The 18867-nt window shown below is 43.7% G+C and overlaps 1 protein-coding gene across 9 annotated transcripts in view; it reads right to left on the bottom strand.

The window, feature by feature from the left end:
* Positions 1–18867, bottom strand: part of TEAD1 (TEA domain transcription factor 1) — a 153205-nt gene that overhangs the window by 86648 nt on the left and 47690 nt on the right. For 7 of the 9 annotated variants that reach the window (XM_041423220.1, XM_041423223.1, XM_041423222.1 and 4 more), the window contains one exon: positions 12767–13020. In XM_041423220.1, the coding sequence (XP_041279154.1) occupies positions 12767–12914 (148 nt within the window). In that variant the 5' untranslated portion in view covers positions 12915–13020. Of the gene's footprint in view, positions 1–12766; positions 13025–18867 lie in introns of those variants that run through there. The other 2 variants (XM_041423225.1, XM_041423226.1) reach the window with 2 other exon arrangements.

The following is an 18867-nucleotide window of genomic DNA, read 5'->3' as shown; positions in this document are numbered from 1 at the left end:
TGATACTATATTATATTAAAGAATACTAAACTATACTATACTAAAGAATACAGAAAGGATACTTACAGAAGGCTAAAAAGATAATGAAACTCGTTACTCTCTCCAGAGTCCAACACAGCTTGGCACTGATTGGCCAAAGAGTCAAAACAACTCACACCAGAAACAAATGAAACAATCACCTGTTGGTAAACAATCTTCAAACACATTCTACATGTGAGCACAACACAGGGGAAGCAAATGAGATAAGAGTTGTTGGGGGTTTTTTTGAGGCTTCTTAGGAGAAAAATCCTGGGCAAAGGGATTTTTCAGAAAATGTGAATGCGACAGTCACGTGCCTTAAAATTGGACATAAATCACTGCAAACTTCAACTTTTGTTTCCGTATAACTTTTTTTATGTTTTTGGTTGCACACAGAGGGTCCTGTTCAGCATCTTGCTGCCACGGTGTTTTTCTATCTTGACAATTCACTTCCATGAGCAGGCGTGTAGCCAACTCAAATGAGACTCAACGCAGTGAAAAGCCCTTCAGGTAAACAGTGTGATAAGCTAAACTGCAAAAACGAGACAATGTTTTTGTACTATGAGGCAGTTGCTATGGAGACGGTTGCTAATTAACTGCATTCAGCCAAGAGAACAAAGGGTTTAAGGGCAGACAGGACTCTGTATCTTAGAGCCAGCAATGCATAATGTCTTATGCAATCTGCACATCTATCATATCTGGAATACCTGAGCCTTTGCTTAGGCTGCAAAATACCTCAGTGACAACAGGGGGGGGTTGTTCCTTTATTCCTTTAAATTTCAACTAATTTTTAGGTAGTTAATGACTTGCCAGTGTTTAAACAAACAAACAAAACCCATACTTAAAAGTAACAGGTACTATGAATCAATGCATCAAGTCAGGACTGTACCAAACACTGAACTGTTCTATGCTCATTCAGAGCTACTGTTTTCACAGAGTACCGAGTCTGTGCATTGGTGTGTGATAAACTGATCACAACCCTCATGCCCCATCCCCCTGCACCACTGAGGAAGAGGAAGTAGAGAAACTGGGGGCAAAGTCAGAATAATTAACTCTTCGATCCATTCCTAAAAAAAGCTCCTAAAAATGTACCTTGGACCTAAAACCTGTATTTAAATTAAAATTGGCAATTCTGAACAGATACTGACCAGATAACATCATTTTCAAGGATCATATTTTGGTTTAGTTTTCTATTAAAGCTCGTTTCGATGTCTACAATGCACTGCAGGCCTACAGCCCTCTAGAAAAAGCATAAACTTGTCACAAGTGCCATAAATCCCAGAGCAGCACATCTCCAGCTCACAGAGATGTTCCTGGGGAAGCTGAAGCTGCCCATGCTCACAGCATCCCCTGCAGCCCCCAAGATGGGCCAGGACTCCCCCAGAGCTGCTCAGCCTGTTGGGTGGGCGAGGGCTCACCCTAATCCTCACCCTAACCCTAACCCCAACCCTAACCCTAAACCTAACCCTAAGCCCTAATCCCAACCCCAACCCTAACCCTAAACCCAACCCCAACCCTAAGCTCTAATCCCAACCCTAACCCTGACCCCAACCCTAACCCTAAACCCAACCCCAACACTAACCCCAACCCTAATTGCAACCCTAAGCTCTAATCCCAACCCTAACCCTAAATCCAACCCTAACCCTAAACCCAATCCTAACCCTAACCCCAACCCTAACCCTAAACCCAACCCTAACCCCAATCCTAACCCTTAACCCCAATCCTAACCCCAACCCTAACCCTAACCCTAAACCCAACCCTAAACCCAACCCTAAGCCTAACCCTAACCCTGGCTCAGGCCAGACTAGGCACCTCCAAACAGGATAGAGGCACATCCTCACCCACCTCTGAAAGTCTCCACAGTTAGCTCTTTTCCTAAGTGGAAACTGAGGAGAACAATCAAGAGCCCATTAGAAAGACCCTTCCTTTAGAGATGACAAGCCAGTGGATAAAATAGATCTGCAGTAACACAAGATTTCTTTAGGTCTGGATAAATAAGGCAGTATTTTTCCTTTTTACGTCATTATACACATGATTTAAATAATTTTTTTTTTAATTTTTTTTAATTTATTTTTTTAACAGGATTTAGATGCTGTCAGGATGTAAAGAGTCACAATCAATTTTGAATTTAAGTCCTTACTAAGGGGAATGGGATGAGTTCACACCTCATATGAGGGTATTACTTCAGCAAAGCCTGCTGCACACTGAACACACTGTATATTAATTTACTACATGAAGGCCTAAGGTTTGGGGTTTTTTTGACATTTTGAATTATGAGGCATCTGCAAACAGATCCTAAATCTGAACTGCACATGGATTTTCCACACCAGCCAATTCTGATTGCCCCTAGACATCCCCTCCAGCATTAATCACTCACCCACACTACTGTAGTTCATATTTCTTTTACAGAAACAGAGGTCTGCAAAATTCTTAAACTCTTGCCTAGAAAACAGGAATTATTACTTCTGTGGCAAACTAAGTTTTAAACATAAGGGACCCAATTCTGCCTTCAGTTATACTGCCATAAATCTTTAACAATTCCATTAGATTTTTAACAGTGTAACTGAGGGGGAAATTGAGCCCAAGATATTTTCTAAATCAGTAATTAAATAGCAGAATTTTAGTTTGGCAGAGAGTAAAGACCTCTTAGATTACTTTTTTGGATAAGGCTACATACTTTTTTGTTCCTTGACTAATAATGTTATGAACAAATTAAATCATCCTATTTTCAGCAGCCTCTCTCTTATTCTGTACAAGGACCACATCATCTCATGGAGCACCAATATGGGGCTAAATATTGCCTCAGTTTCCCATGCACTTTCTCTCTTCTCCATATTTAGACTCCTTGTGGCTCTCCATTATTTGTACATGGTATACAGCACCTCGAGAACCTTTTCTTGTTTGGTTTCAGGAACTACTGTATTAAGCAAATGTCTAATAATAATAAAATGGCATTTAGTCAACTCCCTTATTACAGGAGCAAGGCATGCTGTGGTCACATTATGCAGAGATTGTACTCCCAGGAAGATGCAGCCTGCTCTCCCCCACAGGATGTGGTGCAGGAACATGGATTTGCCACAGCTGCCCTAAACTCCCCAAGGGTTACTGCATGAGCTGTGAAAGGACCCCCTTCAGCATTAAAGCTTAGATGGCACTGAGGGGAAGAGGGCTCAATTCCCAGCTCTGCTATAAACCCCCTGATGACATCAGACAAGTTATTTAGTCCCTCTAGGCTGCTTTTCTTCATTGGGCAAGGGCAGCTTGTAAAATTTCCTGTCTCATAATTTTAATAGAAGTGGATTTTTAATGGCTATTTTACCTCATTTTAATTTTTGCTCAGCATTTCCAGCCCTAATGCATCTTCCCTGTTATTCACCACTTTGCTAACCTGCCATGCCAGACTCCAGGCCATCCCCACCAGCTCTGTGTGTGTCTCGCTCACAGGGGTCAGTGGGAGGCTGGAACCCGGGACAACTGCTCCCGAGTGGGGGCTGTGGGAGATCAAGAGCCTTCGGGGCAGCCAGGCCAAAGGGCTTTCTGAGCTGTCCCACCTGTTAATGGCACTCCTCTGGCCACCCAGCTATGCAGCTCCAGTGGCCTTTTCTTGCTGCCTGGCAGGATGGAAAATTCTGCGGGCGGCTCCTCCGTGCGCTATCCCTTACAGCAATTCTCCTCAGCACGCTGGTGATTGGGCCTGCTGCAGCTAAAAATACCCTGTGCAGCCTGAATATGCAGCACACAATGTATGCCTGCATACCTCACCTATCTAAATATATGCCTACATGCCTACCTAATAACAGCTACAAATATGAATCACACTGTTTCTTCGCAGAGCACTCTCATGGGAGGCTGCCTTCAGTTGCCAAAGCAAAGGAAGGTCCCAGCTGAGAGGTAGCCAATTCCTTGTGTATACACCTCCTGCTTGAGGACTCTTAAATACATTTTAGTTGGCTGGAACACACTTTATTCACACACACAAACCTATTTGCACATATAGCTGTTTGCGCACATTTATATACAGCTATTAGTAAACACTTCTTTCACCATTAATTGTTCTGAAAGGTTTATTGTTGACAGTCCATTCAAGGAAGAACTAAAGAAACAAAAATGCAATTCTTGTTCAAAAAATTAAATGCTGAAGTTACCAGGCCACATGAAGGCACCTGCTAAAATGATCCAAAGACTACTTTCACTATGGAAAATTATTAGTTGTCAACTATACCCAGCCTGCTGTCCCCAAGTCCCTGAAATTGGGACCCAGCTGGGCTAATATTTTCCTTTTCTCAATGTCTAACACAGGAGTGTTACCTGCTAGTTTAGGGGCAAAACTGCTGCTGAACCCAAACAGCTGAAGATGCATTTCTCATCTGTGTTCCCTACTCACTTGCATTGCTAGCATGACAAAAAACCATAATTTAAACTGTGATTTTTTTTTTATTAATCCTTTTCTTTTCTATGTTAACCAAATACCAGTTGATGTTAAGGTAGAAGTAAGAAAAAGCAAAGCAGCTTCAGGCAAATAAGCTTCAGATTTTTTTAGCTCTGCTGCAATGATTAGGCAAACTGAAAAAGCACCTTCTATGTTATATGCAAACTTGGCATACTCTACCTCAGCTACTTCCACTCAGATTACTGGAATACACTCCCTAACACCTCCAGGCATGTTTTTTGTGCTGCTGTCCCCAGAAGTGTCAGGCATCAAGGGTGATATGGTTGTCTACAGAGAAACCAAGACTCAGCCCACACCAAATCCATCCCTGCCTGTTGGGTCCCTCCTCCAAGGAGGGCAACCAAATAAGGAACTGGGTTGATGACCTGATCTTTTTTGAAGGCCTAAACACCTGGAAACCTCTGGCAAGCTGACTGCCCCCTTCAAGGCAGAAAGGAGATCTCAACACAAGCACGAAATCCTCGGGAGGCCTGACCCAACTGGAGATGGCTTCTGTGGGCAGGCTGTAATTAAGCAGTTGCAGTAGTGACACGGACTTCTCACACCAGACAAGGTGTGTGTTGATCACAGCTCCTATTAGCAGTGCCCAAGTACCCTGTAGGTAAAACTGTGATGGAGTTTGACTGGCATCCCAGCAACTCCCACAGCATGCAGTGCCTCCTCTGCGTTCCAATTCCCTCATGAATTTGGGATGTCCTGCTGTCCCTTTTACGTTAGCTTTAACAAGCCATGCCACTTCTGTGTGTTTAAAAGAGCATTCATGAAATGGAATTATCATATTCATATCCCAAATTTGGATTATTTTTGCTTACAAAAACATGTTCCTTAGTCAAACAGTGTATTCACTTCATACGCCTAGAACAAAATCAGAAAAATTGCAGAGGAGCCTTTTTCTACTAACTAAACCATTACTTCTACTGAAAGTCTGTAAACTGTTAATCCATTAGTGTCTAATTTCCCAAACTCAAATTCCAGACTTGAATCATCTGGAAGCCCAGAGCCTGAAGTGTTTCTGTCTGATGTTCCAGACCAAATGCCCCACATGAAATTGTTTGTAGGATAGGAAAATATTCATACAATGGTAATGGTATTAATGTAACTTCTCAAGGGCACCACAAAAAAAAAAAAGAAAAAAACCCCAACAAATCCTTCATGCATCTGTTAGGAAATCCCCAAAAGACTCAGATAAGATACATGTTAATTTTGAATAGCAGGCCCTCGGGGAATTGTGTAAGACTCATGTCACAACCACCACAGCATTTACTCTCCAACAGCTAGCCCAGGTCACCCCTGTGAGGTGTGGGGTGGGACACAAACCCACTTCTCAGGAGACTGCATGTCCCCAGAAAACCAAAGATGCTGTAAAATTTCTTTGTGTTCCCACTGTTCCTTTTTCCCCACAGTGTTACTTGTTATCACACCTACCCGGAGCAAACCCCCTGAGGAAACAGTGGGAACATTAAGATGAAATTTCCCTTCCAGCATGGCTCAGATATCTGGTTTTCACCACTCATCTCACTGGCCCCTAGTGCATCTTGAACAGCCATCTAGGACCCAAATCCAACACTCCTAGTACAGGTGCAAACCATGGTGATGGTGCTGGCAGCTAAGGGGTCAAATTTTGATCAATATTTTTTTCTGTTGCTGATCGTGGAAGATGCTCCCTGCACTGTCCAGGTCTCTCTCTTCACAAAACAACAATTTCTAAGTTTTCTCACCTCTTCTGCTTCCATAAGGGTGCCCAGAACAAGAGTGTCAGCACGGATGTGACTTACCCTCCCCACACCCACGTCAGGCCTTGCCTGGGGATGTGGGTCCCTGCTCGGCTGCCATGACTGTGTGACATAACTCAGCTGGTGTTTGAAGTGCAGACACCTCTACCATAGTCTCATACCGGCCCCATGAAGAGGAATTCAAACCTTACAGCTCACCATAAAGGCCAAGTGGACCTTGCTTGTCCAACTCAAGCTGTCCCCAGGTTGCCTGAATGAGAAGGTGTTTGCCCTAGGAGCGAACCCAGTTCTACAAGGAATGAGATCAAATCAACAAGTCAGTTTTCTCTCATGCTATCTACATGCAGGCTTTTCAATTATCTTGATCTCTCAGTACTGTGCAACCAACTAACACACTACATCAGCCTGATCAAGACTGTTTTAACTACCTCCTAGCACGACAGCTATTTCTTAAAGCTGCAAAACTCTGCCTTCTGCAATCACAGGATCACAAGTTCATCTTGAGAAACCAGTGCTGGGAGAAAAATGAGCTAACACAAATGACACCAGACAGCCACCTAAATGTATCCTGGATGTTCCAGTGAGGTTGCATCACTTCAGTGCTCTCCTGTTAACGTGCGTCAGTTCTAAACAAGGGTATTACCAAAGGAACAATGTCATAAAGGAAAGACACAGCCTTAGTATGGCTGTTTAAAGAGGATTAGCCACTAAATTACTCCAAAGTGGACAAATGCCTGATCTGAACCTGCCCTGGTAGCTTTCACTGAGTTTCAGGAAGAACTGATGTTGCCAGTACCTCCTCCATGCAGTGCCTATTGAACATGGGAGGCTGGGGCAGCAGCCACACTTTTGTCTTTCCCATGAACAGCCTATACACAACTTCCCCTTAATATGGGTGACTGAAGAGAATATATTTACTAGAGAGAGGACAAAGCCCAAGTGCTAAAAATCACTTTCAAAGGATGCCCTGCTCTTTCTGATGCAGAATTTTTCAGCAAAACTTGCTAGCATGCATTCCCATTTCCTCTGGAAAATATCATCCTCCCAAGCCAACAGAACCAATGGAATACTCGATCCATGGCTGTGCCATGTACCTTCCACAACATTACTGACACTTTCAGCGGTGATGCTTACCACAGCCTGTTCTCCTCTGCCTGCTCCCCAAGTAGGAGTTGAGATCCTTATCACACACAGCTCTCACTGTTCCACCTAGATTTTCTCTTTAGGATAGCAGGTTATGGCAGAGAGGTAAAAAAAAAAAAAGAGAAAAAATTCTCTGTCTCATGAAGACTCTGCCTCTTTATCTCAAAGCACTGACAATTTACTCTTGAAAGCCCAAGGAGAAAGATTAAACCCTGTTCCCCCACATTTCAGAAATCCTCGAGAACGAGCAACCAACCCCTCCTTTCCACGGGCTGGGCTCACAAAACCAGATCTTGCCCTCTTGCAAGCACGGCCTGCTGATGTTGCAAGAACATCAGCACATTGCAGAAACAATCTCAGGCTGATTTGCTCATAACCCAGGCGATTTCAGTAGCAACTTCTCCAGCAGACACCGTCTCTCTGGCCCTTGCTGCCCTTCCCTGCTGGCGGAGGGCTCAGCACGGGCGACACGCGTGCGCCGTGACGCGGCACCGAGCAAGCCCAGCACTGCCAGAGTGCTTCTGGACACATTTGTTTACAACCTAAAAAACCCAAACCGTGGCTTTCAGAATAGGAGTCCCATCTCCACTGCCTTCGTTTGGTGCGTGTTGCTGAGAGAACAAAAAAGGGGGGGAAAAAAAAATAAATACAAGAGCGTATCTTTATACAATGATTGCAGGAACAGATGAATAAACATGAAACCTGATACTTCACATCTGGTATTTCATCACTCCAAATACCTTATTCACATTCAAATATATTTAACACTGTGGAAACTTTATAAGGTAACAATGTCTTTATGGAGGCAGCAACTTGCATGGAACTTTTAAAATTAAAAGCAACACTAAAAATAATTTGTAACATGTTACTATGCTCTTCATAAAGCTATTTACCTCACAGTTTCCTAACAGAAACCCAGAAAAACACCAAATAATGGCAGTTAGATACAGAATCAGGAAAGCCCACAGAATAAGATTTCTTTTGTCAATGTTCTAGTTCAAAGTTCAATTTTAATACCCAATTTACACAAGGTACTTTGGAAATGAAGACTATTCTTACTCATCGTACAAAAATTCCATTATCTGAGCAGAAATTTTTATGAAAGTATCCTTTTCCCTTAACAGTGCGTGCCAAGAGGTTTTATGTATAACCTAATAAACATACACAGCTCTGAAAGGCTGCTATGCAATTTCTCACATTAATTAGTACTCATTCTTCTCTGTAAAACTACTACACATGCTAAAAAACTTCCTTTTAATAATCACTACACACTCATAAGCACTTTTCTTGCAGAGATGAATACCTTCAATGCAAACTTGCAACTGAAGGGCTGTTTACAGGTCTCAGAAATTTTTATGAAATTGTTTTCTTGTCTTAAAGGCAAAAGCCACCTTTACTACATTGAGGGTAACTTAGCAATTCTGATAACAAAATATCTGAGGGCATATTCCACTTGCTAACTTGCTAGCACTTATGGCACTTTGGCATTGGCCCTAGAGCTGCACTAAAGCCACATCTTGCTCTAAATTATTAAAAAATAAAAAAAAAAAAAAAAAAGGAAAATGTGCAGACAGAGCCCAATCCAATCCCATGGTAACTCCAGTGACTTCAGTGTTATACCAGGGATAAAAGTAGGGCTGCATTTCACAGCAGTTTTCATTCTTGTAATCTTTTCCAAAACACTCTCTCAGGAGCAAAGACAAGCACAGGCAAATATCTTGCCAATAAGTGAGTTCACAGGGATTGCTACAAGTTCCTAAACTGTCAGCAGTAAAAGACCAACAATGGGAACAAAGTACAAACACAGGACAGCCAATGCCCTCTAATGGGCTGGAGTTTTACTATGAGCTGCACAAACAAGGACACGGAAATTCATTGGAATGGATCTCTGAGGCAAATCATAGGGTGCCCTGCTTGTACCAGAGGATGATATTTGTGTTTCATTAATACTTCTTTTGAAACAGTACAGAGGAAAAAAGCCTTACCAATGCCTTGGCAAGACAGGTGAAAATGTGTCCAAGAACTCAGTCTTTCCTCCATGGCCTACACTGGACTGCTTCCACAAGGAGTGTGAGCATCAATTTATAGATGTGTTCCTCTATCCTCCTTCAAGCCTCCACATTTATACCCTCCTCACCTTTTATTTAATTTTATTTATTTTTAGTCAATACTGTGCTAGGAGCAAAACCAACACTGTAAGACCTTCACAACCTCACTCACAAAGGAAAGGGAAAAGGAGTGATGGATAGAGCTTTCCTGCAGGAAACTTATCACATGTCCCTTGGCTTTACCATGTATTCCCTTTCTCTCTCAAGAATTTCAAAACTAATTTCTGGAATTTGTCCATCCAAACCAAAACAAGCATCTTTGCTTCTTACCCAATCATTTCCTATAAATTTAAAAACAAGAGCTTCATTAAGCTTTCATTCTGTTTTCTGAGGGTTTCTTCAAGGAGCCATAACCCTGGGACAGCCTGAAATGCTCCTGGTCTTGCACAGGTCACAGTTTTGTCTTTGCAGCCTGAGGATACCCCAAGGCAAGAATAAAGATGTTAGGACATCCCCTTTTCTCTCCCCAGACAGGGGCCCCTGCAACCCTTTTCTGTGGGGGTAGGATCAAAAGTCTTTTGTTCTTGTCGTCCTCTTGTGTCTTAAGTTACATTTTTGGGAAGGCAAGGAGAGAGGGAAACATCCTTCCCTGTCCTTCCCTCCTTCATGCGAGGTGTCAGCTGCAGAGGAGCAGCTGAAGTGGTTCAGGCTGTCTGGAGGAGTCACAGATGTCCCCCAGTGCCACTGGGGCAGCTCTCCCATCACAAGTCACCCTGCTCTAACCCAGGTGGCACCGCAGGCAGGAGCCCCTCGGCCACCCCTCACCACAGATCCCAGTGCCCTCAGTCCTCCTTGAGCAATTCCCCAAGTCCCCTGGAGCCAGCTGAACACAAACCTCTTAGAAACGCCAATTTAAGGAAGATTTTTAGACCACCACAAAGAGCAGTGAAGAAACTCTGGCTGCTTGCTTACATGAATGTCGCAAAGCTCTCATTAAATCAAAGGCAGAGACTTAAAATATTTCTTCAAGCAAAATCTCTGCCTTTCTCAAAGTCTCCCTCCAAAGATCAAAAACTACAATTGCTTAACTTAATCCACGCAGAGTGATCATTATATTTGCCTCCACGAAGATCAGATTTGTTCTGGTGCCCATATCTAAAGGTAATTTCAGTTAGAAAATGAAATGGTGCTCTCTCGACCTTCTTGTCTTACATGGCCCACTAATTACTGACACATTACAATATCTCCCAACACTATGGAAGCTTGGCCATATTGCAATGTCTCTCTTGTAAGTGAAATAAACTTGGTATGCCACTAAAAGGCATTAAATTATTTTCATTATGCCACACAGAATGTAAAACACTTACACTGTTTTGATTTCAAAATCCTTGGAGAACAATTATGCTTTCAGGGCCATAAGACTCTATTAGGAAGTCCTCAGAAACCTAGCATGGTTTCAATAAATCCTCAAACACTACAAAGCAGTCACTCGGTTTGAAGAATGAAAACATGAGTTCATCCACTGCAAAGTCAGGATGTAAATTCTGCTCATACAGTACCCCTGCACTTCCTAACACATTTCTTCCTACTCAATTAGGGCAACACTTTGAGTGAAGTTTTCAGCATCAAGCACACATAGCTCCTTTTTTGATTGAAAATTAACTATATTTGATTTAGGATTAGCATAAATATGAGTCATGCCTATGCTTACAGTGTTACTAGCTACCTGTATTAATCAGCAATTAGATATGCACAAATAGTTTTATACATATATAATTCAACAAATGTTAACATTCAGGATTAGGAACCATTAAGCAAAACCAGTGATTGTCGCAATGAATGGATAAATATGTTAATTTCTTTAATTTATACAATGGCACCAAAAAATGCTTCAAAACACCAAACAAGCAGATTTCAGGGGTGACTAGTGTGGTTGTAGGGATCCTGATTAAAAAAAAAAAAAAAAAAAGAAAAAAAAAGAAAAAGCAACCACCCTTATTTTGGCTGATGGGTTGTTTGAGCCTAAGTAAGGCTTTAGAGCACAAATACACAATAAGCCTGTTTGTATATACATGCTTATGTACTCCTAGAAGGAGCACAACCTCCTAATTAGGCAAATCATCTGCCCTTTCCATAGGAAAATACCAGCACCGAAAAGCAATCAGAACAGGCGGAAAGGGGGAGCAGGGGAGCGCAGGAGAGATTACATCCCTGGGGCAGGGGGCGAAGGGGCGGGCGGGACAAGGAGGAGGGGAAAAGCAAACACCCAGGCAGGAAACCCAGCCCGGGAACTTTCTGCCCAGGGCATCCCGACAATTTTTTTTCCCGGACTGGACGTTCAGTGCAGCCGCGGGGTGACACGGCAGCTGCGGGGGGACCGAGCGGGTCACCCGGCGGTGCCCGTGACCTCGGCCGGGGTACAGCTGGTGGCAGCTGCGGCACCATCTGCCCGGGGCCGGGCTCCTCTGCCCGCCAGGCAGCGCCGAGGGACGGGGGTATATCCTCGGGGCACTGCCAGCCACCCCCGGGCACTGCCACACACCACCGAGGCACGGCCACCCACCTCCAGGGCACGGCCACCCAACACCCGGGCACTGCCAGCCATCCCCGGGCACTGCCACCCCGTCCGGGGCACTGCCACCCAGCACCCGGGCATGGGCACACGGGCACACAGGCAAGGGCTCTGCCGGCCCCAAGGAGGAGTTTGGAAAATGGAAACGAGAAAGGGACGGAGCAAAGCGAGCTCGGAGCAGTGGGCTGAGAGCTCCGCAGCCCCACGCAGCACACAGAGGTGTCGGCATCCCTCCGTGTGTTTATGGAATGTTGGCGTCTGGTTGAGAGCAGTTTGCACGCAGGGAAGCGGGGAAAAAACAGTGAGAAAAAAAAAGACACAAAAGCACGCCTAACTTGTGTCTTTGATGGAGAGGCTCCTGAACGCAACAAGAACTTCACCACTTTGCAGTTCAGGACTGCACAATCTGCCACACCACCACAAAGACTACACTTCCCATTTCCCTGTCTTCACTATTTAGTGAAAAATAGAGAAAAATGACTAATTTTTTTGTGTACCCGAGGAGCGACACAATTAAATGCTTCTTTTAAATATTCACATTCAGCCACACCACTATATGAGGTAACTAATAAGACAATTCTGTATCAATATTGCTTTCCAAGTGCCAGTGGAGAAGGAAATGGCTTGGACAGTCCTGAACACAGCATCAGCTCAGCTGAGCTCTCTCAGCTTCACAGATTTCTTCACAATTTTCTCCAAAAGCACCAAAATCAGAACCAGGAACATTGTGTAGAAACCTTGGGGGCTTTACAGCTCTCATGTTAGAACAATTATTTCCAAAGGCTAAATGTGTACCACTTACCATACATTTTGCCTTCATCTGATAAGATGATTTTCCTCCTCCCACACGGTGGATAGATAGCTAGAGCCTCCTGAAAGCTCTGTTCAATGTCAGGACTCCAGACACCTTCTGCATCGTTGTCAATAGGTTTATCTGCAGAATCACTCATTCTTTCAATGTCTTCGGCAGGACTCTCGCTGCCGCTCCAGCTGCTGGGCTCAATGGTGATGGCTGGGGTCTCCAAGCCTAAGCCTGGAGTCTTCAAGGGAATAAACCTGCAACACAAACAACCAACCCAAAAAGGTATTAAAGGCATGGAACTCCAGGCAAACATTTCTGCCTGCTTCTTACTGCCAGCAGCTGAGCAATAGCGGCAGCAAGGAGAGCACGGGATGCACCCAGGAAAAGTGAAAAATTAATAAGCATTCTACCTCAAACGAGCAGAGGTGGAGCAATAAGGCTGTCAGAAGGGGAACTCTACTGCATTTTCTGTGTGCAATTACACAAGGGCATAGAGAATCAGATTATTTTTCACAAGCAGCCAAAGTGGGGGAAAGCTCTCCAGCCACATTGCATCTGGCTGAAGACTGGCACCCTTAAAGTAAAACGTCAGATTCTCAGGCAGGGAGGAATCAGAATACTGCCACTGGCTGGAAGGGAAGCACACCAGTTTATGCCACAGTGACCACCAGAGCTTAAAACCATTTGAACCTAAAAACAAAAGCAAAAACTATTGTTCACAGTCATCCGGATGTCGGTGGATTAAATGGAATTATAGCAGCGATGCCACAGCTCAATGTAATTAACTGGAAAAAGCTTTAATTTTCAGATCTTACCCAAATAAATAATACAAACAGAATCCAAGCTACATACAAAAAGAAATCTTTAAAATGATAATACCAGAGCAAGGAATTATAAGAGAAGATATATGCTTTGCCTGATTTAAAAGGTCTCTGTCACAGAACCATAGCAGAACAAAAATTACAAGCTTCAAGTTGCTGAATCAATTTAATAAGAAATAATTTAATATAGCTGCACCTGCTCACACCAGCAGAGCTGCAGATCTGTCAGTGTTCCTTTTATATTTTTGAGAGAAATACAACTCTGCTATAAAGACTTGCTCCAGGCAAAAAAGCTGCTACACCAGACCACGTTCACCTCTGGTGTAATTCTTTGGGAAGTCAGTGAAATAACACCAGGAACAGATTTGGCTCAACATGTCTAGGCATAATGCAGTTTTATTGTAAAAAAAAAAAAAGAAGTTTGGTGACTCTAACTGATCTAAATGGATGGGAGTGTTCAAACATGCATGCACGAGCTGCAAACACACTTAAAAATCCAGTTTCCTGGCTAAACACTCAAACCCCCTAAACTATAAGATTTTTATTCTGCTAGGGCAGAAGAGAGGGGTTTCCCCTTGCACAGACCTCCATCCTCCTGCTGATATGCCTCTCACTGGGGTCTCAGGATGTCATAAAACAACAGGTGAGAAGCAGCAGAACAGCACTCACCCCACGGAGGAAGAAGGGGAGGGTGTACGTGGAAGGCCATGACACCCCTGGATAAACACCTTTGGGCTGGAGAACTGCCTGGAAGGGGAAATATTTACAGCAGCCCTCACCAGCCAGCCAATCGCTAGAGATAACCAAAACCTGATGGTCCGGTCCCTCGGAGGCCACGGTGTCTTGCAAAAAAACAGAGCTGCAGCTGGGGAAACTGGGAGCAGGCTCAGTCTCACAAACCAACATTACCAGTCTGACATCCAAAGCACAGGGTATTTCCACTTCTCCAGGCTCTAACAGGAGCTCAGAGGGATCAGTACGTGTGAAATGGGCTCCCACCAGCTCGATTTTCCCTGCTTGCCTGTCTCTGTGCAATGACTCTCAGGGAGACATTTCTTGACTTTGCTTTGGTTTGAACATTTCAGCGCAGCTTATGAAAATGTTAGTGCCTCCTCACCTGTAAGAGCCAGGCTAATCACCCTCCCAAATGCCTTTTAATAACTGATAATGAGGGAGCAGATGGATTCATAGGGAACCACACGTGTGTAAGTGGGTGAGAACTTTGGCCAAATGCACCACTTATTGTCCTGGAAATCCAAAGTTCATGAAATTTTTAAGTTGTCATCACACAAAAGGAGATGCAAACCTTGGTGAAATAGTGAAACCCATCCTTCATAATCCTCAAAAGGGTTGATTCAACCCCTGGAAGAGCTGAATCTTGTATGCAAGATTCAGCCCAAGCATGAGCAGAGTGATACTGGAAAACTACTGACAAAAACAGTCATGTCCACTTAAGCCTTCACAGAGAAGGGGAATCTTTGGTAACTGAGAGGTAATTGAATGTTGATGGGGATAATTAGGGGGAGGGGTCAGTTTTATTGCAATAGTGCAGGGGAAAATGGCTGCTGGAGGATTTATTGGCCTCACATGACCAAACCACAACGAGCACTTCACCAGAAGACAGCAGGGGATGGGACACATCACTGCCTCTGTTTTCCAAAGGTGACTACAGCAGGAAATCCTTCCCCTCCCTGAGCCCGTGGCTTGCATTGCACAGCACAGCCACGGGCAGCTTCTGCTCAGCTCAACTACCCGCTGCTTACAAAACCTGCCACAGTCATAGCCTCAAGTCCCATTATCATCTTATAAACCAGCCCTTGTTATTACATTATGCTGAAATAATAATTAAAATGCACAAGGAACACAGTGAGGCTCTAAAGTAATTAATGTTACTTGATAGTCATGTCATATCTTGCGTTGTGTTTACTGGTGAACTTTCACTTATGTGCTATCTTCCCTTCCCATTCCTCTTTACCTACTTGGGTATCATCTTGAGGCACTCATAGCTACTATTCCAGCCTCTAAAATGTAAGATAACCAAGTGTTCCTTGCAGAATATCTGTACAATAGGGGCGTGGAGCAGCCTGCTGGAAGAAAACCTCTGATATTAAAGGTTATTTGGAGTGATTTCCATTTTGGTGAATGCTGACACTGCAGATCAAGCCAGAGGGCCAAGGAGGAAAAAACCTTGTATTACAACTGCTAAATGGCTCCCTCTTACTTCAGGAAAAAATTGAGCTAACTCAGTTAATCATTTGCAGCTCAGCTCTGTGTATCAAAAGGCAATCCCACCTCCTCCTCAGCTTGAATTCTAAGGACTCAGCTGCGATGAAAAACTTCAGACCTGTTATGCTGGAGTTCAACACGATTATCAAAAATAATACAAGCTGTCAACAGATGAGCTTTTTTGCACAGTTCTGATGAGCTATAAATCTCATATGAAAAATGTGGATTTATAATCCAATTTAAATTTATAAAGAACTTTAAAAAGCGAGCCTACTTTACATTAGCAAACTCCAAATCTCACAATGCCAGCTTTCAGCAGAGGAAGAGCTGAGCTCCTGGGGCCAATTAGCCCCACCTCCCCTGGCCAAAATCAGAGACTGTACACATGACAGATCAAGTTGAAGAGTTCTGTATTTGCTTTTTATCATGTTAACTTTCAGAGAACCAATTCCCTGTTTGCACTTTCTGTTAACAAAATTAAAACACATCAACACTACCTAGAAAACTAACCAACCAACCAACAAAAAAAACCCCAAACCCACAAAAAATAGAGAAGAAAAAAAAAAAACAACACAACAACAACAAAACCAAAACCCAAAAGATTTTGGCTCACCTTTTTGTACATTCTAAGGTTAAAGCACACTGCTGCAGTTTAGGTGGTCTCTCTTCAGAGTTTTCCTTTTAACACCAGCCTTACACATTTCAAGACAGCTTCCCCTGTGCATAAAACTCTTTTAGCTGCAAACCAAATGCATCTGTCTTGAAGTTGCTTTCTACTCTGTGCAGTTAAGTCAGTACTAAATATATCTGTTTTCCTCATGCAGTCATTAAGACACTTTTTCTCTGCACGATGGAGGTATGTCCCCCCCATCAAACAGCACAATGTCACTCTTAGGAACAGAGTAACCATTAGGGGCAACCGAGGATTTTATAAACATGTTTTATAGCCAGGCCATCCAAGACAGCTTGAGCTACAAGATATGACTTACTATCATTATGTTCACTCACTGCAGCAACTTGAAAAATTACTTTAAAATCTCAGAAAAACAAGGCTAGCTGTTGTCATAGTCCATCAAACCAAGGTGTTTAACTCAAACCGAATGATAACTTGCAACTGCTTCTCAAGGGAATGGCTTCTTTACCTACACAAAACATTCTCTTATGCCTTTCACTTTATGAGCAATGCAAACCTGGACTTGCCCAGAACCTGGATTTGCTGCTCACAGACCAACACCTGAGATCAGTGGCTCCTCACAGGAGCGTACGACAAGTGCAGATCGACGGCCTTAATACTTTCATAATCTTCAATATTTGCACAGTGAACTAACATGGCAATGCTGTCTTTCAAAAGTCACTAGAGCTGGGTCTTAGTGTCTTGCAAAAGTAAAACCATTTTCTCTGTTTGATTAGTTTACTTCTTTGAATTTCAGTGTGCAAGTGCCAAATGGTGCCTTTTCTCTACCATCAAACAACCCCTGGAAAAGGATGAATGCTCTGCAGATATTGCAGCAGGAACACAAGAATGACTGAAAATATGCCTTGATTCTGAGAGCTGTCTGAGGAAAAAGCCCATTATGTCTCCCAAGTCCTCTAAACTGTGTCTGCTGAAAGGGGATCAAGTGCAGGTATTTCTGAGACTGAGCACCAGTATTATTATCCACACTGGTCTTCTCACTACAAATAGATGCAGATTGCTACCAAATCATTTTTACAGCCAGATCTATCCTTCTAAAACATGTCTTTCAGAAAATAATCTTAATTCTTGAGGTAGAAATTTCGAGTGTTGAAGGGGTAAATTACACTTTTAAGAATACATTATATTTTTATTTCAGGAACAACCTCATCTCAGCCTCAGTTATGTAAAAACAATGGAACGAGGAATCCAACAAGCTTTTTATAAACATTAAGATGGCAATGAGCAGATGACTGCAAACCAGCTAATTCTAAATTTGCAGATGGCAGATTTTCTCTGAAGGATTGGAAAGTTGCAGGCCCATGGGATTTTCCTTCTGCTTTGTTCAGCACTGCAAATTCACAGCTGGAGCGCCAAAGCTCTGGAGAGGATCCAGAGGAAGAAAGTTATCAGATCTAGAAAATATGACCTACCAGGAAAGGAATTGGGTTTGTTTAAATTTAGAGAAGACTGATGTGAGAAGATAACCACTTTCAAATAAGGAAAAGGTAAGAGCAAAGCAGAGAAGCAGCTCTTAGCCATTCCCACCAAGGATAGGATATGAAGCGAAGAACTTGAGCTTCAGCAAGGAACTTGAGCTGCAGCAAGGAAACCACAGGTTGGGCATTTGGGATTGTTCTGACCCCACCAACAGTCACCCACCAGAAGTGATCAGCTCCTGGGGGCACTGGGGGAGTGCTGGGGCACAGAGGCTGTTCCCAGCAGGCGACACAAGCATTGCTCAGGAAGCAGCTGTGGGACAGAGGCATGAACTAGATGATGCCATGAGACTGAGCACTCAAAGGCCCCAGCAGAAGGAAGCCTGCAGTGGGAGCACATCCTTGGCTAGGCACGGGGGAATGCAGCTGCCTGAGAGACTTCCCAGATGTCCCAGTGACCAGACAGCTTTGTCAGCTGCAGGGCACAAATCCAAGCACAACCAGGCTTCCTCCTGTGCATGCCTGAGGAGCTCCCCTGCCCTGCACAGCTGCTGGACACTGCTGCAGGAGCACCAGGGGCTACAGCCACCTGTGAGGCAGCTGCTCAAGGCAGCCAGCACGGGAAGGAAGACCAGGCTGGGGAGGAGAAGGCTCCATCTTCTGCTGGTGCTGTCCATGGGAGCTTTGGGAAATGAGGCTGCCTCATCCCCAGACACCCCATTCTACCACACATCTGCTGAACTGCCTGACCCTCCCTACCACATCCACATTTCCCGAGCTCTTTCTGCACTGATTAAAGTAAATATGGAATTGGTGGGAAGCCTGAATCTCTCTAGGATTTTATCTTTCTACTTTGCCAGTGAAAGTATATTTGCAGTGTTTATGCAAGCAAGAAATTACTTTTTTATTTACAAACAAATTCACAGTGTATTTTGTAGCTCT

Source organism: Onychostruthus taczanowskii, unplaced genomic scaffold, assembly GCF_017590055.1.
Source record: "Onychostruthus taczanowskii isolate IOZ18803 unplaced genomic scaffold, ASM1759005v1 scaffold76, whole genome shotgun sequence".
NCBI classification, from domain to species: domain Eukaryota; kingdom Metazoa; phylum Chordata; class Aves; order Passeriformes; family Passeridae; genus Onychostruthus; species Onychostruthus taczanowskii.
The sequence above is the reverse complement of the archived record's forward strand: the minus strand, read 5'-3'. Positions and strand labels throughout refer to the sequence as shown.